Here is a 19461-nt window from a genome sequence, read left to right as displayed (position 1 = left end):
TTTTAAAAAATAATATGGCGGACTAACCTATCGCGATTTTAGTCTTTCATTTTTTAATTGAGACACTTGAGTTCTTATTTTTAAAAAAATCTCAATTTTAGTCCTAATGAGTTTCAAATGTTGATTTATATACTCCATAACCGTTGGCTAACACATGCTTATGTATTATCCACATAAATAATGTTATTTTTTAAAATTATTTAGTTTCTAACCAGCTTAATTTATTAAAAAAAAAGAATTAGAAAATACATAGTCAAATTTAAAATAAAAAAAGAAACTAAAATTATAGATTTTTTAAAAAGTGAAAGATAAAATGTCTTAATTAAAAAAATAAAAAAACTAAATTTTCAGATTTTTAAAAAGTGAGGACAAACATGTTTCAATTAAAAGACAAGAAGACAAAAATCACGGATATAAAATAACAAGAAAAGGAAAATTACATTTTAATTTTTTTAATATAATATTATTTTCAAAATAGTTCAATAAAAAAAATTCAAAATAGGATTCAGAAAAAACAAACGCTTTAAAAAAAATGTAGACGAAGAGAGAAGAGTTGAGGGAGAGCAAGAAGGGGTTTGGGGTTCTTGGATGCAAACTGCAAAGCTCAAAAGCGACGTCGTTTATTACGTCCAACTGAAGCTCCCATAGCCGGAGTCCCTCTGCTTTCGGCCAACCTCAAAGCATCGAACAATGTAAATTCCTTTGTCTCAGTAATTTCTCAACATTTGATGGTTTTGAGAGATCAATTTCAATTGACTCTGTAGGGGAGCTGTCAAATTGAATCTTCGTTGTTCTTCGCAACGAGTCGATGGCGTTGCCGCTGAACCCGAACCTGATTGGACCTTCGACGATCTTGTTTCGGAACTCAACGCTTTGGAGACTAAGCTCGCCACTAATGCTTCTTCTTCCACCCAACGTTCTTCACCTCTCGATAAATCAATATCGAAGTGGTACATTCATTCTCTCTTTCAATTTTTTGGTGGTTCTTCTTCTTCTTCTTCTTCTTGTTAATTTGAATTGTGTTGACGTCTGAGGCGTGTTCAGTGGGAAAGAAATCCAGAGAGGTAGGGCTTTCGTGTTGCGTGCCGACGAGTTTGACATGGAGGACTCAGAGAGCGACGATGATGATCATGTTGACAGGGCTTTGGTAGTAACTGACAGTGGCAAACGGTTCACCTGTGATGAACTTTATCTGAGGTGCTCATTTCTTGAACCCTAGATTTAGTCACATATTTTGAATTATGAAAATGTCATTTTGGACCTCTTTTTGTTTTTAGAAAACAAATTGAGGTTGTCGTCTTTCACATATTTGGGGTGCTTTGAGGGTAATGTTTGCTCTTCCTTTGGTGTTTCAGTGTCAGTGATGATGATTCTGACATTGCCTCTGGTTTTGAAGTGAGACCCTACTTGATGGATGAATTGGGAGAGGTCGAAGGTGCCTTGTTGGAGTTGACACATGAACATCAGCTTAGGGTTAAGGTGAGCTATGGTACTGATGATATCAATGCACTTGTTACCTGTTTGATTTATCAAGTTACAAATTGAATAACTTGTTATGGTGGATGACCGGATAACTTGTAATAAATTGAAAATCAAACTCATGGTTTGTTTTATACCGTGTACCAGACTTGTTTCTAATCTTCTGGGTTGTCAGGATGAAATAAGGAACAAGATCTCGGCATTGGAGACAGCTCTGGTGAATGAAACTCAGAATTCTACTTCTTCCTTTCTTCGGGTTGAGAAATATAAAGAAACAAGGCTGGACTTGGATAAAAAGTTTGACACTCAATATCAGCGTCGGATGTAAGATTTTGTTGTCTCCCCTCCCCTCACCTTTTCTTTCTAGGCATTATGATTCTTTCTTTCTATTCCATATCTGTATTGTCAGACTTTAATGCATGCAAAAATTATGAATTGTAGGCCACTATAGTGTTTTTTGTTCACATTTTCTATGAGACCTTTATGCAGTGGATTATTTGTATGACAATGATTTTTGTGTGGAAGGGGGCATAATGTGTTTCACTATTCTCTCTAAAAAATACTGGTGAAAGGATATAAGATTAATAATTTAATTTGTTTGTGGGAGGAAGACAATCTATCAAAATGCACATCAATTCAAAACTTGGGAATCTGATTTTATTTTATGAAACTTGAAATGAAGGTGAGGAGGAGTCAAAACCTCACTTTCTCTCACAGCTTTATTAGATTCAAAATGTTACATATATATAGGATACAAAAAAGAGAGAGGAGAGATGACAGTGACATCTCACTGCTGCCTTCTGAATAAGGCTTACAGATTAAGCTATCAAACAAGGCTAAAATACAAAAGAAATATTCAACATTCAACACTCCCCCTCAAGCTGGAGCATATAAATCATATGCACCAAGCTTGGAACATATAGTCTGAATTCTAGGTCCTCTTAGGGACTTAGTCAAAATATCCGCTGGCTGGTCATTAGAACCAATGAACTCAGTGACAATCTCCTTGGACAGAAGCTTCTCTCGAATGAAATGACAATCAATCTCTATATGCTTAGTCCTTTCATGAAAGACTGGGTTTGAGGCAATATGAAGAGCAGCCTGATTATCACAATACAACTTCATTTGCAACTCTTCACAAAACCTCAATTCTTGCAGAAATTGTTTAATCCACATGAGTTCACAAGTAACCATAGTCATCGATCGATATTCAGCTTCTGCACTAGACCGAGCTACAACCGTCTGTTTCTTGCTTTTCCAAGAAACAAGATTTCCTCCAATGAAGACACAATAGCCTGATGTAGACCTCCTATCCATGGGACAGCCAGCCCAATCAGCATCACAATATCCTGATAATTGCGTATTACCTTTGTCTTCATACAACAACCCTTGTCCAGGAGCTCTCTTAATATACCTCAAAATACGCATGACAGCATTCCAATGGTCCAAATGAGGATTTTGCATAAATTGGCTAACCACTCCCACAGCAAAGGAGATATCAGGTCTAGTGATGGTAAGGTAAATGAGTTTTCCCACAAGCCTCCTATATCTCTCGGGGTCAGGATAAACTTCACTTTGATCTGCCATGAGCTTCAAATTAGGATCCATAGGACTTTCAACAGGTCTACAATTTTGCATACCTGTTTCTTCTAAAATATCAAGGGCATACTTCCTCTGAGAGATCACAACACCATCTCCTGATTGAGCCACTTCAATACCAAGGAAATACTTCAAAGATCCCAAATCTTTGGTCTGAAAATGACTGAATAGATGCTCTTTTAGCTGGCTGATCTTAGTAGCATCATTCCCTGTAATCACTATATCATCAACATAGACCATTAGATAAACACATTTTCCAGGAGATGTATGACAATAAAATACAGAGTGATCAGCTTCACTTCGTTTCAGTCCAAACATGTGAACAACATGACTAAATTTACCAAACCAAGCACGAGGAGATTGCTTCAACCCATAGAGAGATCGATGAAGCTTACACACAAGGCCATACTCCCCCTGAGCAACAAACCCAGGTGGTTGCTCCATATAAATATCCTCCTCAAGATCACCGTGGAGAAAGACATTCTTAATATCAAGCTGATGGAGGGGCCAGTAACGAATAGCAGCCATAGCAAGAAACAGACGAACAGTGGTGAGTTTGGCGACAGGAGAGAAAGTATCACAGTAATCAATGCCATATACCTGTGTGTAGCCTTTAGCTACCAAACGAGCCTTAAGCCGATCAACCTCACCAGTGGGCCCAACTTTAACAGTGTAGACCCACCTACAACCCACAGGGGTCTTACCAGGGGGAAGAGGAACAAGCTCCCAAGTACCATTATTTTCAAGGGCCTGCATTTCATCAATCATAGCCTGTCTCCAGCCAGGATGATCAAGTGCCTCACGGACAGTGGAAGGAATGGCAAGGGAAGACAATGAACAAACAAAGGAACTGTATGAAGGAGACAAACGGTGATAGCTTAAGAAATTATAAATAGGATGAGGATTACGAGTAGAACGAGTACCTTTTCTGATGGCAATGGGCCAATGTGAATCAGAATGAGGAGAAGAAGTGGAAGGAGAGGGCGGATCCATGAGTGGAGGACTGGTTGAAGAAGGACGAGAATCACTAGGAGAGGCTTCAGGTACTGGAGATCCAATCTGCCTTGTCCTGTGTTGATCTGTAGTCAGAGGTGGTAAGATGACTTCAGGTGAATTTGGTGAGGAAGATGGAACAATACTGACATTTTGGCCTGAGTTATCTAGGGGATAAGGAGAAGGAATAGGAAGAACTTCCTGAAGAGATGAAGAATGGTCCACGGAGGGTGAAAAGAAAGGTGTGTCTTCAAAGAAGGTTACATCTGCAGACATGTAGTATCGTCTCATGGTTGGAGAGTAGCATTTGTAACCCTTTTGAAGACGAGAATAACCCAGGAAGACACATTTGACTGACCTAGCAGAGAGTTTATCTAAACCAGGAGACAAATCATGAACAAAACAGGTACAACCAAACACTTTAGGAGAGACATGAAATAAAGGATCATGAGGAAAGACAAGTGAGTGAGGAATTTGGTTTTCAAGAGAAGAAGAAGGCATCCGATTTATTAGGAAACAAGCAGTAAGCACCGCATCTCCCCAATGATGTATCGGAACATTCGAATTTAGCATTAGGGAGCGTGCAGTTTCAAGAAGATGACGATTCTTCCTTTCTGCAATACCATTTTGTTGTGGTGTGTGAGGACATGTGGATTGATGTAGAATACCTTTGGAAGACAGAAAAGAAGAAAGATCATGAGAGAAATACTCTTTAGCATTATCACTTCTGAAAATTTTAATTGTTTTTCCAAATTGATTCTCAATTTCATTGTAGAATGACACAAATATAGGCAAAAGTTCAGATCTGTCTTTCATTAAATAAACCCAAGTACATCTGGAGAATTCATCAATGAAGGTTACAAAATATCGAAAACCAAAAGATGTAACACGACTTGGTCCCCAAATATCAGAATGAATGGTAGAGAAAGCCAAGTTACATCTTTGTACAGTTTGAGGAAATGACGACCTGACATGTTTTCCTAGTTGACAAGACTCACAATCTAAGACTCGAAGATTCTTAAGACCAGGGACCATCATCTTCAATTTTGATAAACTTGGGTGTCCTAGACGATCATGCAAAAGTTTGGGTTTTGAGATTGCAAAACAAGACCCAGGTGGACTGGATTCCAAATAGTAAAGTCCTCGTGATTCATGTCCTTCTCCAATCAGTCGCCCCGTCCCATGTTCCTGAATAACAAAAGAATTAGCAGTAAAGGTTACTGAACAATTTAACGAACGAGTTAATTGACTTAGTGAGATTAAATTATAGGGACACTGCGGAAGGAATAAAACAGAGTTTAATTTCAAGGAAGGAGACAATGAAACTTGACCACTTCCTTGAGACGCAACCTTGGAGCCATTAGCTACAGTGACGAGGTGAGGAATTTTTGGTAAGGAAAAGGATGAAAAGGAAGACTTATTACCAGAAATATGGTCAGAGGCACCTGAGTCGAGTATCCAAGGACTAGGACCTTCAATTGATTGAGAGATACAAGCTGTTGAAAAACATGGTACAGATGAGGATTGAGCTTGGTTGCTGGGTCTCTCAGATTTGAGCTTCAAATACTCCTGATACTCCTCATCAGAGAACTTAGACTCTGCTTTCTCTGATCTAGAAACCTGTGCAACCTTGTCAGGAAACCCATGCAACGAATAACAATTCTCTTGGGTGTGACCCATCCTCTTGCAGTAGGTGCAATGAGGACGTCCACCCCTTCCATTGCGGCCTCCTCTGTTGTTGCGACCGCCTCCTCTACCACGTGATGCAACCATTGCTGACGTCTCCACACTATCAGTAGGATTTTCATCCTTCGATAAGTGAGGCACACGGAGAAGCCTAGTGATGAGAGAATCCATGGATGGAACCTGATCCCCAGCGAGTACTTGATCACGAACATGATCAAAGTCTGAGTGTAAGCTTCTCAGGATAAGGACCATGTAAAACTTGTCCAGTTTCCTGTTCACTTCTTCTAATGAATCAGCCACAAGAAACTTTCTCAGCTCTTCCACGGCAGCCCGAGCCTTACCCACATGAGCAATCATGTCATGGCTGGTTTGCTTAAGGGCTGTAACCTTCATGGTTGCATCAAATAAGCTCTGAATATCATTGGCAAAAATTTCTTGAGCCTTCTTCCAAAAGGAACGACACGTTTTAAATGATCTAAGGATATCCAAAATATCCGGCTCAACTAATTGCCATAACACAGCACACAGTTGATAATCAAGCTTCTCCCATTCGGCTCTTTTGTCACTTGAAACAGAATCGGAAGCTTTCTCCAAGTGGTCATGGTGTCCTTGACCAAGAAACCAAAGTTCTACGGAAGCAGACCATGAGGGGTAATTTTTCCAATTGAGTTTAGCAGCTGTGATGGTTGGAGTCCCGGAGAAGGAGAAAACAGGTCCAGGGGAAGCCATTTTGACCCACAAGGTGAAACCCTAAGGGAGCAAAAAGGTGGAGAGAATAGGACTGTAGCGTTCCAGGTGACGAAACTGGAAGCTGAGGGCTGGAACGGACTCAGGAGAAGCCGACCAAGAGAACGGCGGAGGCGCGGCGCGATTCCGGCTCCGGGACGGCGGCGCGTGGACTGCACGCGCCGGAGGACGCGCAGGACGGTGGCGGCGCGTGGCTGCTCCGTTGCTGACGCGAGTTGGCCGGCTGGCTCGCGCTTCCCAAGGCGAGCCTAACCCTGGCTTCGCCGGAGAAATGGCCGCCCGAAAGTGACGGCGGCGGCGACAGACGGCGGCGGTTGCGGCGGCGACGGCGGCGGATGACACCTGCTCTGATACCAACTTGAAATGAAGGTGAGGAGGAGTCAAAACCTCACTTTCTCTCACAGCTTTATTAGATTCAAAATGTTACATATATATAGGATACAAAAAAGAGAGAGGAGAGATGACAGTGACATCTCACTGCTGCCTTCTGAATAAGGCTTACAGATTAAGCTACCAAACAAGGCTAAAATACAAAAGAAATATTCAACATTCAACAATGAAAATTCAATTTGGTTGTCCTTTAATATTGATTTGATTTATTGTTTTAATAACCAAAATTTGACATTGTAGCATCTTTTATACTAGTCTTATAATCCCACCTCCACCAAAATACCAATTTTCTCTGGTTCTTTTATTCTTCTGGATAATTACTTTGTTTGAACTATTTGAAAAATGTAGAAACTGATGTTTGACCTCTCTCAAATTTTTGTAGTGCAGAAGCACTTGATAATCACTTGACAGCTGTTCAACGGGACCGTGAACTTAGATCACAAATAGAAGAAAGGAAAATAAGAAGTGATGCAGCTTATGAAGAGGCCAAGAGAAAGGTTGCTTTTGAAAAGCAGCAGCAAGAAAAGGCTAAAGCTGAAGCAGAGGTACCATTACCTTTATATTTTAGTTGAGTGTTAGTTATTTGTCAAAACGTTATGCATATATGATGTCAAATTTGACATCGAAGCTGTGAATGCTTGATGAGCTTAGTAATCACTTATCACCTGTTCACAACCTTTTTTCTTGTACATTTTCTTTATAGAGAGTGGAAACTTTGGCCCAAATGCCCTTTCATTCATTATTTACAATTTTTGTGGGTGCAGGCCAAACTTAGAGCTGAGGAAGCAAAACGAGAAGCTGAGAGCAAAGCAGCAATGGAGGCCAAGAAACAGGCAGCAATTGAAGCTGAAAAAAGCGCAGCAGTAGAAGCTGAAAGAAGAGCAGAAAAGGAAGCTACTGAAACTTCCAAAAGAGTTACTTCTGGAGGGACCCAACAAGCTACTGCCCATCCAACAGGTACTGCATCAAGCCTATCCAATGCTGAAACCAAGGAATCTGGTATTGCTTTTCTTTATTGACCTTCTTTTTCATTTATAATAATATATATTTCCAATGCCACTGTAGTTTTTGTTGTTTTCCTGTTTTTCCACATCTGATATGAAAGAATGATTTGCCTTCTTTTTTGACAATCAGTCTCACTTAGTTGGAAATTTGCTTTTCTTTCTACATTTCCATATTAATGAAATTAGTATTCTTCTCCCTTGTCTTATCAACATTGGTTTGATTTGGCTACCTGCATAATTTGGTGTGATTTAAGACATTTGAATCTTCTATTTTATCTTAAGTCACCACATTTTTAATTACAAAAGTTCCCTTTTGTGCACTTTGTTATTTTCCCTCCTGTTTTTATATCTTTGCTGTCTTTTGTTCTTGGTTTGATGCTTTGCTGTGGAAAGTAAAAACATTGGTGCATTCTGCTGCTCTGTAAAGTTGTAAGGCTTTGGTGCAATTGGTGTTGATTCATATTGATATGTGCATGTTGGTGTATTCCCTTGCATGCAAAAGCATTAAATATATAGTCATTTAAGATAATTTATTTTTCTTAATAGAATACATAAATTTTAAGAATATCTAAAACTATTTATTTGTGTTTTCAAACACCATAACATTTTTTTTCCTGGTCATATCATCATTCTTTTGACATGTCTTGGAAGGTATGTTTAGAACTTGTGGAACTTCCGTAACAAATAACATATCATCAATTATAATGGAAGCTAATATATTTTGAACTCAAGGTTGAGAGATCAGGTAAAATAGATGTTCCTTTTGTTGCAAACATTATAATAAAGTCACTCTTGCGCTCACATATCTTAAATATACATAAAACTGTATTGATTTTTCACTTTTCAAACTCTGAATTTTTATATATTTATAAATTTGAAATGATGACATTTCTTAAATATTAAATGGTCAAGTATAACTCAATTTTTGGTTATTTAAATAAGAATGAACTTAGAATAAAAGGAGTAAGGCTAGAGCTAAGTTTATACATGATCTCATTATTAATATTCTATATAGGTATACATGCAATTTAATGACTACTTTTTTTTTGGGAGGAAATTATCAAGGGAGATCTCAAGATTAATAATATTTCTGAAACTTTGGTTTTTAACCATGCTGAATGGCGTCGTGTGATTTATGTAACCAACCTCACCTAGTGGGATAAAGCTTTGTTGTTGTTTGTAAATCAAAAAGTTCACCTAATTATTGTTGTATTGTTGTTTATATTGTATAAAAATTGTAGGGTTTAAAAATACTTAATAAAACTAAATACGAATTAAAGAATAATTTTCATATACTGTTAATTACATGTTGGATTGATTGGATGAGGGGGGTCGGGGGGAGACAAGTGCTCCAACTTGTCCCCAACTGGTTCATTCCCTGCTTGAATGTTTATATCTATCATCTATGTATTGCTATTTAGTTTTTACATGTTTTAGCATCTGAGAATTCAACTACCTTACACGATCCTTAGGTAATTTATATCGAGCTGCAGCAAATGCTTTGAATTTAGAACAGTGGAGACTGCAGAAACTGAAAGAGCTATGTGAGGGGAACCAAATGATAAGATCAAGTTATAATGAGGTATTCTTGAAATTAGATGTTTGGGGTTTTGTATCCTCCATGCAAGAAGTGATACCAACTTCTTTGTTGACTACGTTATCATATTTTTTAATTGAATACTATCCTAGCTAATCTGATGTATATTTTTCATGATTTTTATGAGCACCTTCATATCCGAGGCTTGAATTTTTTTGCAGCACAAGAAATTTGCTTGTCCTTCATCTCACTTTGATTGCTAACTCTTCCAGTAGCATTCTGTGTTTTTGATTTTGTAACTTGTTTGTGTCAACATCTGTTCAGGATTGTACCCGCCACGAGGGTCGCATTTCCCGGAATATAAGACAAATAAGGGGCATAAGTGACAATGTTAGGTGAAGTGAATATTTTAATTTTGCTAATGCATAATTCTATTTATTAATTTATCGTTGTTTCTTGTACCCTTCAATTTTTTTTAAGGGACAAAGTTTTATGTTCTGTCTGTTTCTTTTGCAAAACTGTTTAAGAAATGTTTCAACCTGCCCAAAAGTAACAAGAATATCTGTATGAAATAGATTATTTCCTAGGATTTTATTTCAAATAAAGGCAATCCCTATCCTTAAATAGGATATTAGTAATACATGTCTTTTTACTGTTTTGAACATTATGTAGGTCAAAAGCAAGTGAACTCACTAAACTTTTGAGTCATCCTCAATCTTTTCAATCAATCAGCATTGAGATATTTGCTAAAAAGGTAATTTCATATCATTGGCAATTCTGTCACATTTTCATTCTGCTTTTTTTACTAGAAAAAAGAGAGCAACAGAAACAATAGATTAATATCAAAACTGGGTTTAGTTACTTGTTGTGGATGTTATTTTTTATTTTTCCATCAATTCACAGTTAAATATTACTGATAAGTTATGATTACCCACCTTTTTTGCTTTAAATCCTTAAAAAATATTATTTTTTAAAACAATTTTCAGTATAAATTTGAGAATGATTATGGATCATTATACGGGTAAATTAATGTATGTAAAGTGCCAACTTTGTTGCTTTTACATTTTCTAAAATTTGACATTAAGCAAAATAGTGTACAACAACAAAAACCTTATCCTACTAGGTGACAGATCACATGATGCTATCTGGCTTGGTTAAAGACCAAATCTTGAGAGATATTATTTACCATGAGATCTCTCTTAACAACTTCCCTCAATCTCCTTCTTGGTCTTCCTCTCCCCCTTTTCACAAAATTAAAATCCATGCAATCTACTCTCCTCACATGTGCCTCCAGTGACCTTTGTATGTGTCCAAACCACCTTAAATGGTTTTCTGTCATCTTCTCCTCAATCGGTGCTACAAGAATATCTCCTCTTATACTATCGTTTTGTATCCCGTCTTCTCTTGTGTGATCATACATTCATCTTAACATTCTCATTTATGCTACACCTACCTTTTTCTCTTATTCCTTTAAAGCCCAATGTTCCTTACCATAGAGTATTGCCAACACATAGTAATACTATAGAACTTTCCTTTAAGCTTGGTAGGTACTTTGCAATTACAAATAACTCTTGTTGTCTTCATTTTAGTCATCCCGCTTTAGTATGACATCTTTTCCCATCTTTACTTCCAAGTTATATTCCTCTTGCCTCTTGTTAAAATTGTAATGCATATACCCAGTCTTACTCCTATGCAAGCGATATTATTTGTTTCCAAAGTGTCTTTAAAGTCTCAAGTTTAAGTTAATTGCTTCCCTTGATTCTTCATTCAAAACTATATCATCCACGAAAATCATGCTTACTCCTATGCAAGTGAAATTATTTGTTTCCAAAGTGTCTTCAAAGTCTCAAGTTTAAGTTAATTTCTTCCCTTGATTCTTCAATAAAAAATATATCATCCCCGAAAATCATGCAATTACGGACAATCTTTTGTATGTTCCAAAATAAGCACATCCAAGGTTAAACAAGTAAGGCCCTATGGTTGAGCCTTGATATAATCTTATCCTACTAGGGAAGTCCTTAGACTCATTTGTTTGAGTTCTCACACTAGTAGTTACCCATCATACATGTCTTGTATTGCCCAGATTTAAGCCACTTGAACATCTTTCTTTTCCATAATATTTCTTTTGCCACTTGATCATAAAATTTTTCCAAGTCAATAAAAACTATATGTAAGTCACTTGATCAACCCCCATATTTAGTTGTGATCAAATAATGTAGCTAAAATCCATGTAATTGGCTTAAGATGTTCGAAATGAGGAACAAAATCTTCTGAGAAGTAGTAGAATTAGGTTACTTGGCTATGGTTGTTAGTAAACGAAGTTAGTTGACAACTGACAACATACTTTACAGGTTGTTGCATACTGTGCAAACCCCGCTAATGTGCCCTTTGCAAGTGCCTATGTCATTGTTCTTGTTACATCTCAGGTACATCATGTTTAATCCTTAGCCTGCAGGGAAGATAGAATGAATAGAGATTTTTTTTCCCAATAATTATTTATTTACTCTGGGGCTTCATTATTTATAATTTGCAAAGCAGGTCCCACATGCTATGGATATTTTACTAGCTGAGCTTCACAGGGCTTGCATATATACTGTCCCAAAGCACCTGGTTTACAAGAAGGTAGCTTGATAGAACTTGAAAACACTGCTGAGCCATTTATTCTTGTGCAGTTTCCTAGCCTTGTTTTATAGAGATTGTGGTATGGTTGTGTTGCTAAGGAAGCAATGTATTTTGTATATTTGAATTGTCTTTGAAGTCAATCTGAACTTTGAAGAGGAAAAAAAAATGTTTTTCTACATAAAATTCATTCATTGGTCCTTTTGATATCACATTTTGCCTAAATAACAGGTCTGAGCTCAATTTTTCTTTATGAGAAAAGCAGCATGGTTATCTCTTAACTGCTACAATGTTAACATTAGCTATCCTACTTTTCTGACGTAAAAAATACATTTTCAGAATGATTAGTTAATGCGGCCAGAAAGGATAATTTTGCAATGTTGGAGATAGATACATAAAAGATCTTTTTTAATTCTTTATTGTCCTTATTCTACACTGCCTTTAATATTTTGACTCAAATTTTATAACATTAATCATGGCTAGAGGGTTATTATTTTTTCTGTTAAATGATCAAACACATGTTCTTCAAATATAATTTTATAGATTGGGGTTGAATCTGTATTGTTAATTTTGCTTTTGTCAGTCTGCCTATCAATCAAAAGAGGCATACTTCAGAAGTATTGGCTATCGAGAAGATGATGGAAAGATGGAGAGTACGGAAGATTATTTAAAGCGGTTAGAATCATACATGAAGATGTATGGTGCACTGGTTCAGGTCTGTCATGAATATCTAATCGAGAAATTTACTTTGACAGTTTTGCCAACCACTGATTTCATTGAGAAGTTGACCATGCTTGTTTGTATCAACAGACTGAAATTACAAACTGTCAAAATTTTCACGGCTTGAAAGAAGGTTGGGCATGGCTTGCAAGGTTCTTGAATACACACCCAGCAAATCAATACACAGCTGTTTCGCTTAATGCATTCTTGCAAGTAAGTAGTATAGAATGTTGAGGTGCTTTTTATATATAGATCTGCTAAGTTTAACAAATTCTACTTTGTCAGATGGCTGGATTTGCTCTCTATAACAGATATAAATCTCAATTCTTAAAGATGCTGAACGTCGTCTCTGAGAACTTTTTAGTTGATCTGAAATCACAGAATATACCAGAATTGGCGAGGACAGTTACGGAGATACAGACTTACATAGACGATAAGAAGTTCCTTCAAGAGCCAGAAGGAAGAAGCCTGCAGTCTGATTTGTTATCAACCAAGATACTTCAAGAGGCAGACAGATGGATACCGAAGCCTAGTTTTAATAATTATTATTGAAACTTGAATAATTTTATTGCTTATTTTTTTGGGTAGAAAAAAGTTCAGGGAGATCGGCGATTGTTTTCATTTTAAGGTCTTTCACAAGCCTCACAGTTTACACAAACTAGTTGAGGCAGCTTTCATTTTACTCCGAGGAGTATTGGAAACGATTATTTACAGTTTATTTAGACTTATTTTGAGATGTAATACACATACAGAAATTCATACAACATTTATATAACATCATTTTTTTTATCTATTTCTTTCTGTTCTATCATTTATTACATATCAAACTCTCTTGGTTGTACAATTTGTTGTAAAACTAATACAAATATCATTTTTCTTTCATTAATAACTTGAGACAAACCTTACAACTTATATGAAAATAGTTTATCTTCATTTTCTCTTCAATTATAGAAATAACTCGCATGGAAATACTTGTATACTATAGAACTTATTTAATAAGCACTTATTCAAGCTATTTAACCAAAATGGGCTTTAAAAGGAATGTGCAGAGCACGAGCTCTATAGAATTTATACAGAACATAGATTTGGCCATCCTCAAACTAAAATATGGTATGAAGCCATCTAGGATATAATTCTGTCACGGTAAGGTAAGTAAACACATGCTCATCCTTAATTTAATTAAAGTAAATTATAATTTTAAGTTATAAAATATTTATGAAAAAAATTGCATTGACCTCCCATAATTGTAGTTTTTAAAAAGCAAAGACCCTTCCGTAATGTTAACTCTGTTAACTTGCCTTGCTTAAGTTATCTTTTTCCTGCATTTGTTCTCTAATTTTGTTCAAATTTTGCTGCATCATCTTTCTTCAATTTGTGGTGTACCAATGGAAACTTAATTCAAGTTGATGAAGTTGGCCGTATGATCTGTTACGTGATCCCTTAGCAGACATTGAGCTCTGGTGACCCACTAGATTGTATATCCAATTTAAGCGTTCGGTCACTTTTTTTTTCGATAAACAAAGTAACTTTATTGAAATTAGCTAAACAATAGCACAAGTAGTGCCAGGTTAAGCCTGTCCATAAGTACAAATAGCACTAGTATTGACCTTGAACATTTGAACACTAAGATGCAATAACGTTTGCATCTCATATTTGAACATTTCTTCTCTTTTTAATAAAAGCTCGTGATTTAATTCTTTTAACAGAGCGCAAACAGTGTTATTAACTTAGGGGGTGTGTCACTTGGAGAAACAAACAAGGGAGGTAAGTGCGTTCACTTAAAAACTAGAAGTGAGTGTCAATTAAAGAATTTTTAAGGGAATTTAGTGCATCTTCCCCTAAAATTTATAAGCATAACCTTGCTTACTCTAATTCAAAGTCGGTCAATTTAGAATAATATTTTCCAGATTTAGATCTTTTAAAGTAAATAATCTCAGTTATTATTTATTAATGAGAAAACCAACTATTGATATTCTAACACATTTATAATTTATTATGCATGTTCACGTAATATTGTCCGTTAATTTTCGCATCAACATTACTTTCGTGAGTTGCTGAGTTTATTCCCCAGCCATCCACATGAAAAAGATCAAATACATGGATTCATGCTTTGTAGAAAGACAATCTAGATTTGACCAAAACAATAAATGCTCTTTAGAAAAATGCAAACAATTTTTATACAAGCAGTTTATTTAAAAACATGATGCCTTCCAAGACACATGAACTGCATATATATACAACAGGGAAGGCCAATTCTTTCTGTGAACACTTCTTCCTAACTGTAACTGGGAATACAAGTTTTGCCTCGAAATTGCGAGTGCAGTTTTTATGGACAAGAAACCATCTTGAAAAGAGCCTGACCAAATCTGCACATCCTTTTGCAGCCCCTGCCTGCGTATGAATCACGTTAATTTATGACTTAAAGCATCGATAGAACATTCAAAGGTTATGAAACTTTTATGACTAACCTTATTCTGGAAATGATGAAATTTTCATTGAAAGTACTTCTGCATCAAAGCTAACTAGTAAAGCCTTATTCTAGTATGGATTGTGCTCCGGCAAATGGGACAGAATTGGAGGTCTTCTCCACACTCGCAACAAGTCTGCCACAAGAGAAAATGCATGGGAGAAGGAACAAAACTTAATATATGTTTGGCCCTTTTCATACATGAGACAACCTTAAATATAAGAATCAAGGTTACTAATTAGTGGCATGTAACTTAATTGGTTACCTGATGCCCACAACCAAAGGCCATATCCTTTGCATTGGTAAGACAAATGGGGCAAACCTGCAGTCAACCAAGTCATATATATGAATTATGTAAACCACACTATTCAAGTGATAAAGAAATGAATCAAATGATCATGAATCACTATGATGACATTAAGGGTGGAAAGCTAAACTGTGTCTTAGTTTAATAAGAAAGACATTTATAACATTAGAAAGCATGGTCTTAATACCTTATTATCGTATAAAGAACTTGATGATGTCTCTGTGTGAACACCGCTATCATAGCTAGTATGTGTAGGTGTCCTCTGCTGAAAACTGTTTGACCTTGTAGATTTTGTGCTGATGCTGGAAGAGGTTCTACTATAAAGAGGTGGGGGTAGAGCAACCCTATCTGGTGAATGTCCCCTCCGTGAACTACACATATCAATGAAGACATGAGATTTTCAAATTCAGTTATTGGTTATTACATTAGAAAAAACCCTACATAACAGGCTATAAATTCCCTGTTTTAATGTAATGAAATGATATTAAGTTATCACCCCAATATGCCAAGCTCTAGGGTTGCCTTGTATTGAGAAGGTATCTCCATCAAAGCTGAAAGTGAAAAATCTGTCTCTTTTCTGGCTGGATCTACATTCCTCCTCATTATTTCAGTAAAATTCACAAACTACATCCAACCAAATAAAAATATCACATTCAGTATAACAGGAAGATTTAAATATGGCAAGTAAAAAAGGCTAAGTTAATTATACCAAACCTGAAAATTGTCAAATACACGAGAAGGGATGTTATCATCAAATTCCCTCATCATTTCCCATGGTCCATCTCCAACTCCCACCAAAACTATTGACAGTGGATACTCACTGCAATTGTAAAGGAATATAAGAAATTAAGAATGCAGAATGGTACTCCATTAGAGAGAAAACTAACTAATTACCTGGCTTTTACTATTGCATTTATTGTATTAAGCTCTTGCGGACTTAAGTTGCCATGCTGTGTGTCAACGCTTCTAGTCACCTGTGCAACAAGCTGAGTATCAGTTTTTGAAGCCCTAGCACAGGGAAGAAACAATGAATATCTACAACTAACTGATGTAATTTATCCAGGTATTGATAGAATTGTGCAGATGTAGTTTTCTTCTGCAATTGGTGACATGTAACATGTGATATTATGAGCTGGTGAGCTACAGTAGATAATAGCATTTCTAAGGAAAACCAGTTACAACTACAGCTTTGCAATTTCTTCATTTATGATATGAAACTGAAGATGACTGATACAAATAAAAAGTGCTTAAAAGTAAAAAGTATTCAGCTCAACAGCATGAAATATGAATTAAAGAATTACCTGTCCATCTGCAATTATTAGCAAGACATGATATTGGCCACCACTTTGCTCAACAATAGTCATAGCCATTTCAATAATAGGGGCAAATGAAGTGGGTCCTGTCACATGAATGCGGTAAGTTTTAATGAGCCTAATTAAAAAACTTCTAAGATAATAATAGGTAAATGCAACACCTGCGAGTTTGAGGGAAGGAATAATTTGTCTGTATCGTGTCAGAACTTCCTCAAACCCATTGCAGAACCTCTCTTCTGAAAAGAAACTGAATACATCTTGATCATGTGTAGACGCTGAAAGAAAATGAAGAAAGGAGAAAGACAAATCATGGTTGCAGTCTGGAAACTTAAACAACTTCATTGGAAAGGCAGTTAGTTTCATATCTGACATTACCATCTCCGAATCCAAAACAGGGAATCAAGTTATCTTCATCGAAAGCAGATAAAGTCTTTCCGATAATAGAAATTGCTTGTTCATAAGGGTTTTGACCACTTCTAATGTCATGTAAACTTTTTCGATTGAATGACCTCTTCCCTGATTTTCAAAGCAACACATATATTTAGCATTATAACTCATCACAAAAGATTCAAGCATCAAATATTGTTAGTAAGAGATAAACACCTGTCCACTCATTGCTCTTGGTGAAATCAATTCCAACAATGAGATTAGAAGATTCCAGCCCAGCATTCGCAAGTGCAGCAGTAACCTGTGTTCATTACTTTATTATTGGACAAAAATATTGTGTATTTTCTCTCTGGAGTTGTGAACATGTTAATTGTTAGTTGACACAGTTAATAAATTATTATTATAAACCAAAACAGTAGTAATTCTGATATATCTACAATTCTGTATAAGGTTACTTGTAAAATCGGTAGTAAATATTAATGAACCCCAATCTTTGGCACCCCTTTTTCCTTTGAACTCTTTATCTAAACTGCTTTCACATTAGCATAGAAGGGAGTATAGGTTTTTAAGTCAATGTTGTAACCCCCAACAAGACGAGTCAATGATAATGACAACAAGCAAAATCAAAGGAGATCAAATAGTTGCTGATAATATATATGAAAATCACAATTAGCAAAGGAGAAGCGGGAGAGACATGTCCTGGATTCGATTCCCCCGCTAACAAAATACTAATAATTAATAACTAACATTTACCGATGAAAATCACAAAGCACTGTTACATGCAATGATCTAATCACCTCATCCAAAGAACGGTAATTATCAGCTATTCTGGAATACTTCTTATCCAACTTCCTTTTTGGCTGTGCATAGTCATAAAATGGAGCTGATGCTGATGCTGATGCACAAGGGTGCTGAGGTGTTTGATAAGAAGTGTATGGTGATTGCGGAGGGTATCCACCATAGCTATTATCCCTTGAAGATGAAGAAGCACCAAAATCATACCTCCTACCACTCCCTTTTGAGCTCTTCCCTCCCATAACAAACTCCTTCAGAAGAAATACCAAGATGCACACAATAGCAACCAAAATTGTCCAAGTCTCTAGCTGAAACTCCAAAACACATACAACATGTTTATATAACTTTGGTGAAGGAATCAAACTATGATAACAAAAGGGACAAAAAAAGCTCAACTTTGACTAGCCACACCAATATTTTTTTCTGGGAAACTGAAAAATACTTGAAGGGTAAGCAGAATTCAACCCAAAACACTGGTGAACGAAATTTCGAGGTCACAAACACCGACAGCAGACCAAGAAAGATAGTGAGACTTGTTCATATACCTCTAGATGCATTGTTTCAACAAGAATTGCAAATGAATTATGACCAGGGAGAAGAAGAGTGCTGTTGGAAGGAATCGAGTAAGGTCAAGTCAACTGTGTTCATCCCTTTCTTCCACTTTAAACTAGTTCTTTAAGATTATTATGTTAATAATTATTAAAAAAATGAATCATCTTACCCTACAAGGAGTATATATAATAGAAATATAAAAAGGAAAGAGAAGATAATACATGATATTATAAATGATGTAACTTAAAGATTTAGCATGTTTTATACATTATGATGCCTACATTTTCCTACATGTTAAAATGGTTCTTATGAGGTATCTTAAGTTTATATGGGAAATTTCACATGTACATGCTTGTACCATGTTGACAAGTAACCAATGATTGTGTTTTTTAGTACTTTTCAATCATTTCACAAAGTTCACACGAAATCTTCTTTATTTATTTATTCGATAAAAAATGCATATTGCAATTGCAATGGATTTATTTTTTCCCGTGGATCCTTCCTAGTAAATACATGTGTAATATTGCAAACATTCCACTGTTGACAAGTATATTACGCCCACAATCCGAAACATCCTAGAATAAGAGCATGTTTGACAATTTTTTTTATAACAGGAGAGATAGAGACACTAATCTTAATGTGTTATTTTAACATAGGGTAGAGATGAATTGCATAAGCATGTGCGTAGACTCGATGGAAAATGAATCAATGATTCACATATCTATACTATCCCCTTGTTTTTTCTTTTCTTTTCTTTTTTTTCTTTTTGTCTTCTTCCAACAAGTTAGCTTTTGAGTTTGGTAAAGATTTGTTTCGATTTAGTAGTGGTTTAGCAAATTCCAGTGAACAATATTAAAAGAAAAGTA

General features: G+C 36.1%; 2 protein-coding genes across 6 annotated transcripts; one reads left to right on the top strand and one right to left on the bottom strand.

Moving 5' to 3' along the window:
• The first annotated feature begins 525 nt into the window (after positions 1-525).
• On the top strand, positions 526-13567 carry LOC114381828 (protein GLE1). 2 transcript variants are annotated; one of them, XM_028341053.1, is made up of 15 exons: positions 526-692; positions 765-950; positions 1045-1197; positions 1356-1479; positions 1655-1803; positions 7277-7439; positions 7659-7893; positions 9371-9480; positions 9760-9830; positions 10108-10189; positions 11787-11861; positions 11974-12057; positions 12638-12769; positions 12865-12987; positions 13060-13567. In XM_028341053.1, coding segments are annotated over exons 1-15 (1956 nt in total). In that variant the 5' UTR covers positions 526-690; the 3' UTR covers positions 13327-13567. The 2 variants fall into 2 exon arrangements, with proteins under 2 accessions (XP_028196854.1, XP_028196855.1); XM_028341054.1 differs by having other exon boundaries at positions 527-692; positions 7659-7851.
• Positions 13568-14904: 1337 nt separating this feature from the next.
• Positions 14905-18744, bottom strand: LOC114382491 (E3 ubiquitin-protein ligase RGLG5-like). Of its 4 annotated transcripts, none has more exons than XM_028341954.1 (13): positions 18589-18744; positions 18046-18351; positions 17465-17549; positions 17237-17377; positions 17023-17136; positions 16850-16947; positions 16443-16522; positions 16263-16368; positions 16045-16172; positions 15736-15919; positions 15507-15563; positions 15243-15377; positions 14905-15165 (listed from the first exon to the last, which is right to left on the bottom strand). In XM_028341954.1, exons 1-12 carry the CDS (start codon positions 18598-18600, stop codon positions 15297-15299), a joined length of 1392 nt encoding a protein of 463 aa, XP_028197755.1. In that variant the 5' UTR covers positions 18601-18744; the 3' UTR covers positions 14905-15165; positions 15243-15296. The 4 variants fall into 4 exon arrangements, with proteins under 4 accessions (XP_028197755.1, XP_028197757.1, XP_028197758.1 ...); XM_028341956.1 differs by having other exon boundaries at positions 14905-15161; XM_028341957.1 differs by having other exon boundaries at positions 18455-18596.
• Between the last annotated feature and the right edge of the window lie 717 nt (positions 18745-19461).

The sequence above is a fragment of the Glycine soja genome, chromosome 13 (genome assembly GCF_004193775.1).
Source record: "Glycine soja cultivar W05 chromosome 13, ASM419377v2, whole genome shotgun sequence".
NCBI lineage: Eukaryota > Viridiplantae > Streptophyta > Magnoliopsida > Fabales > Fabaceae > Glycine > Glycine soja.
The sequence above is the reverse complement of the archived record's forward strand: the minus strand, read 5'-3'. Positions and strand labels throughout refer to the sequence as shown.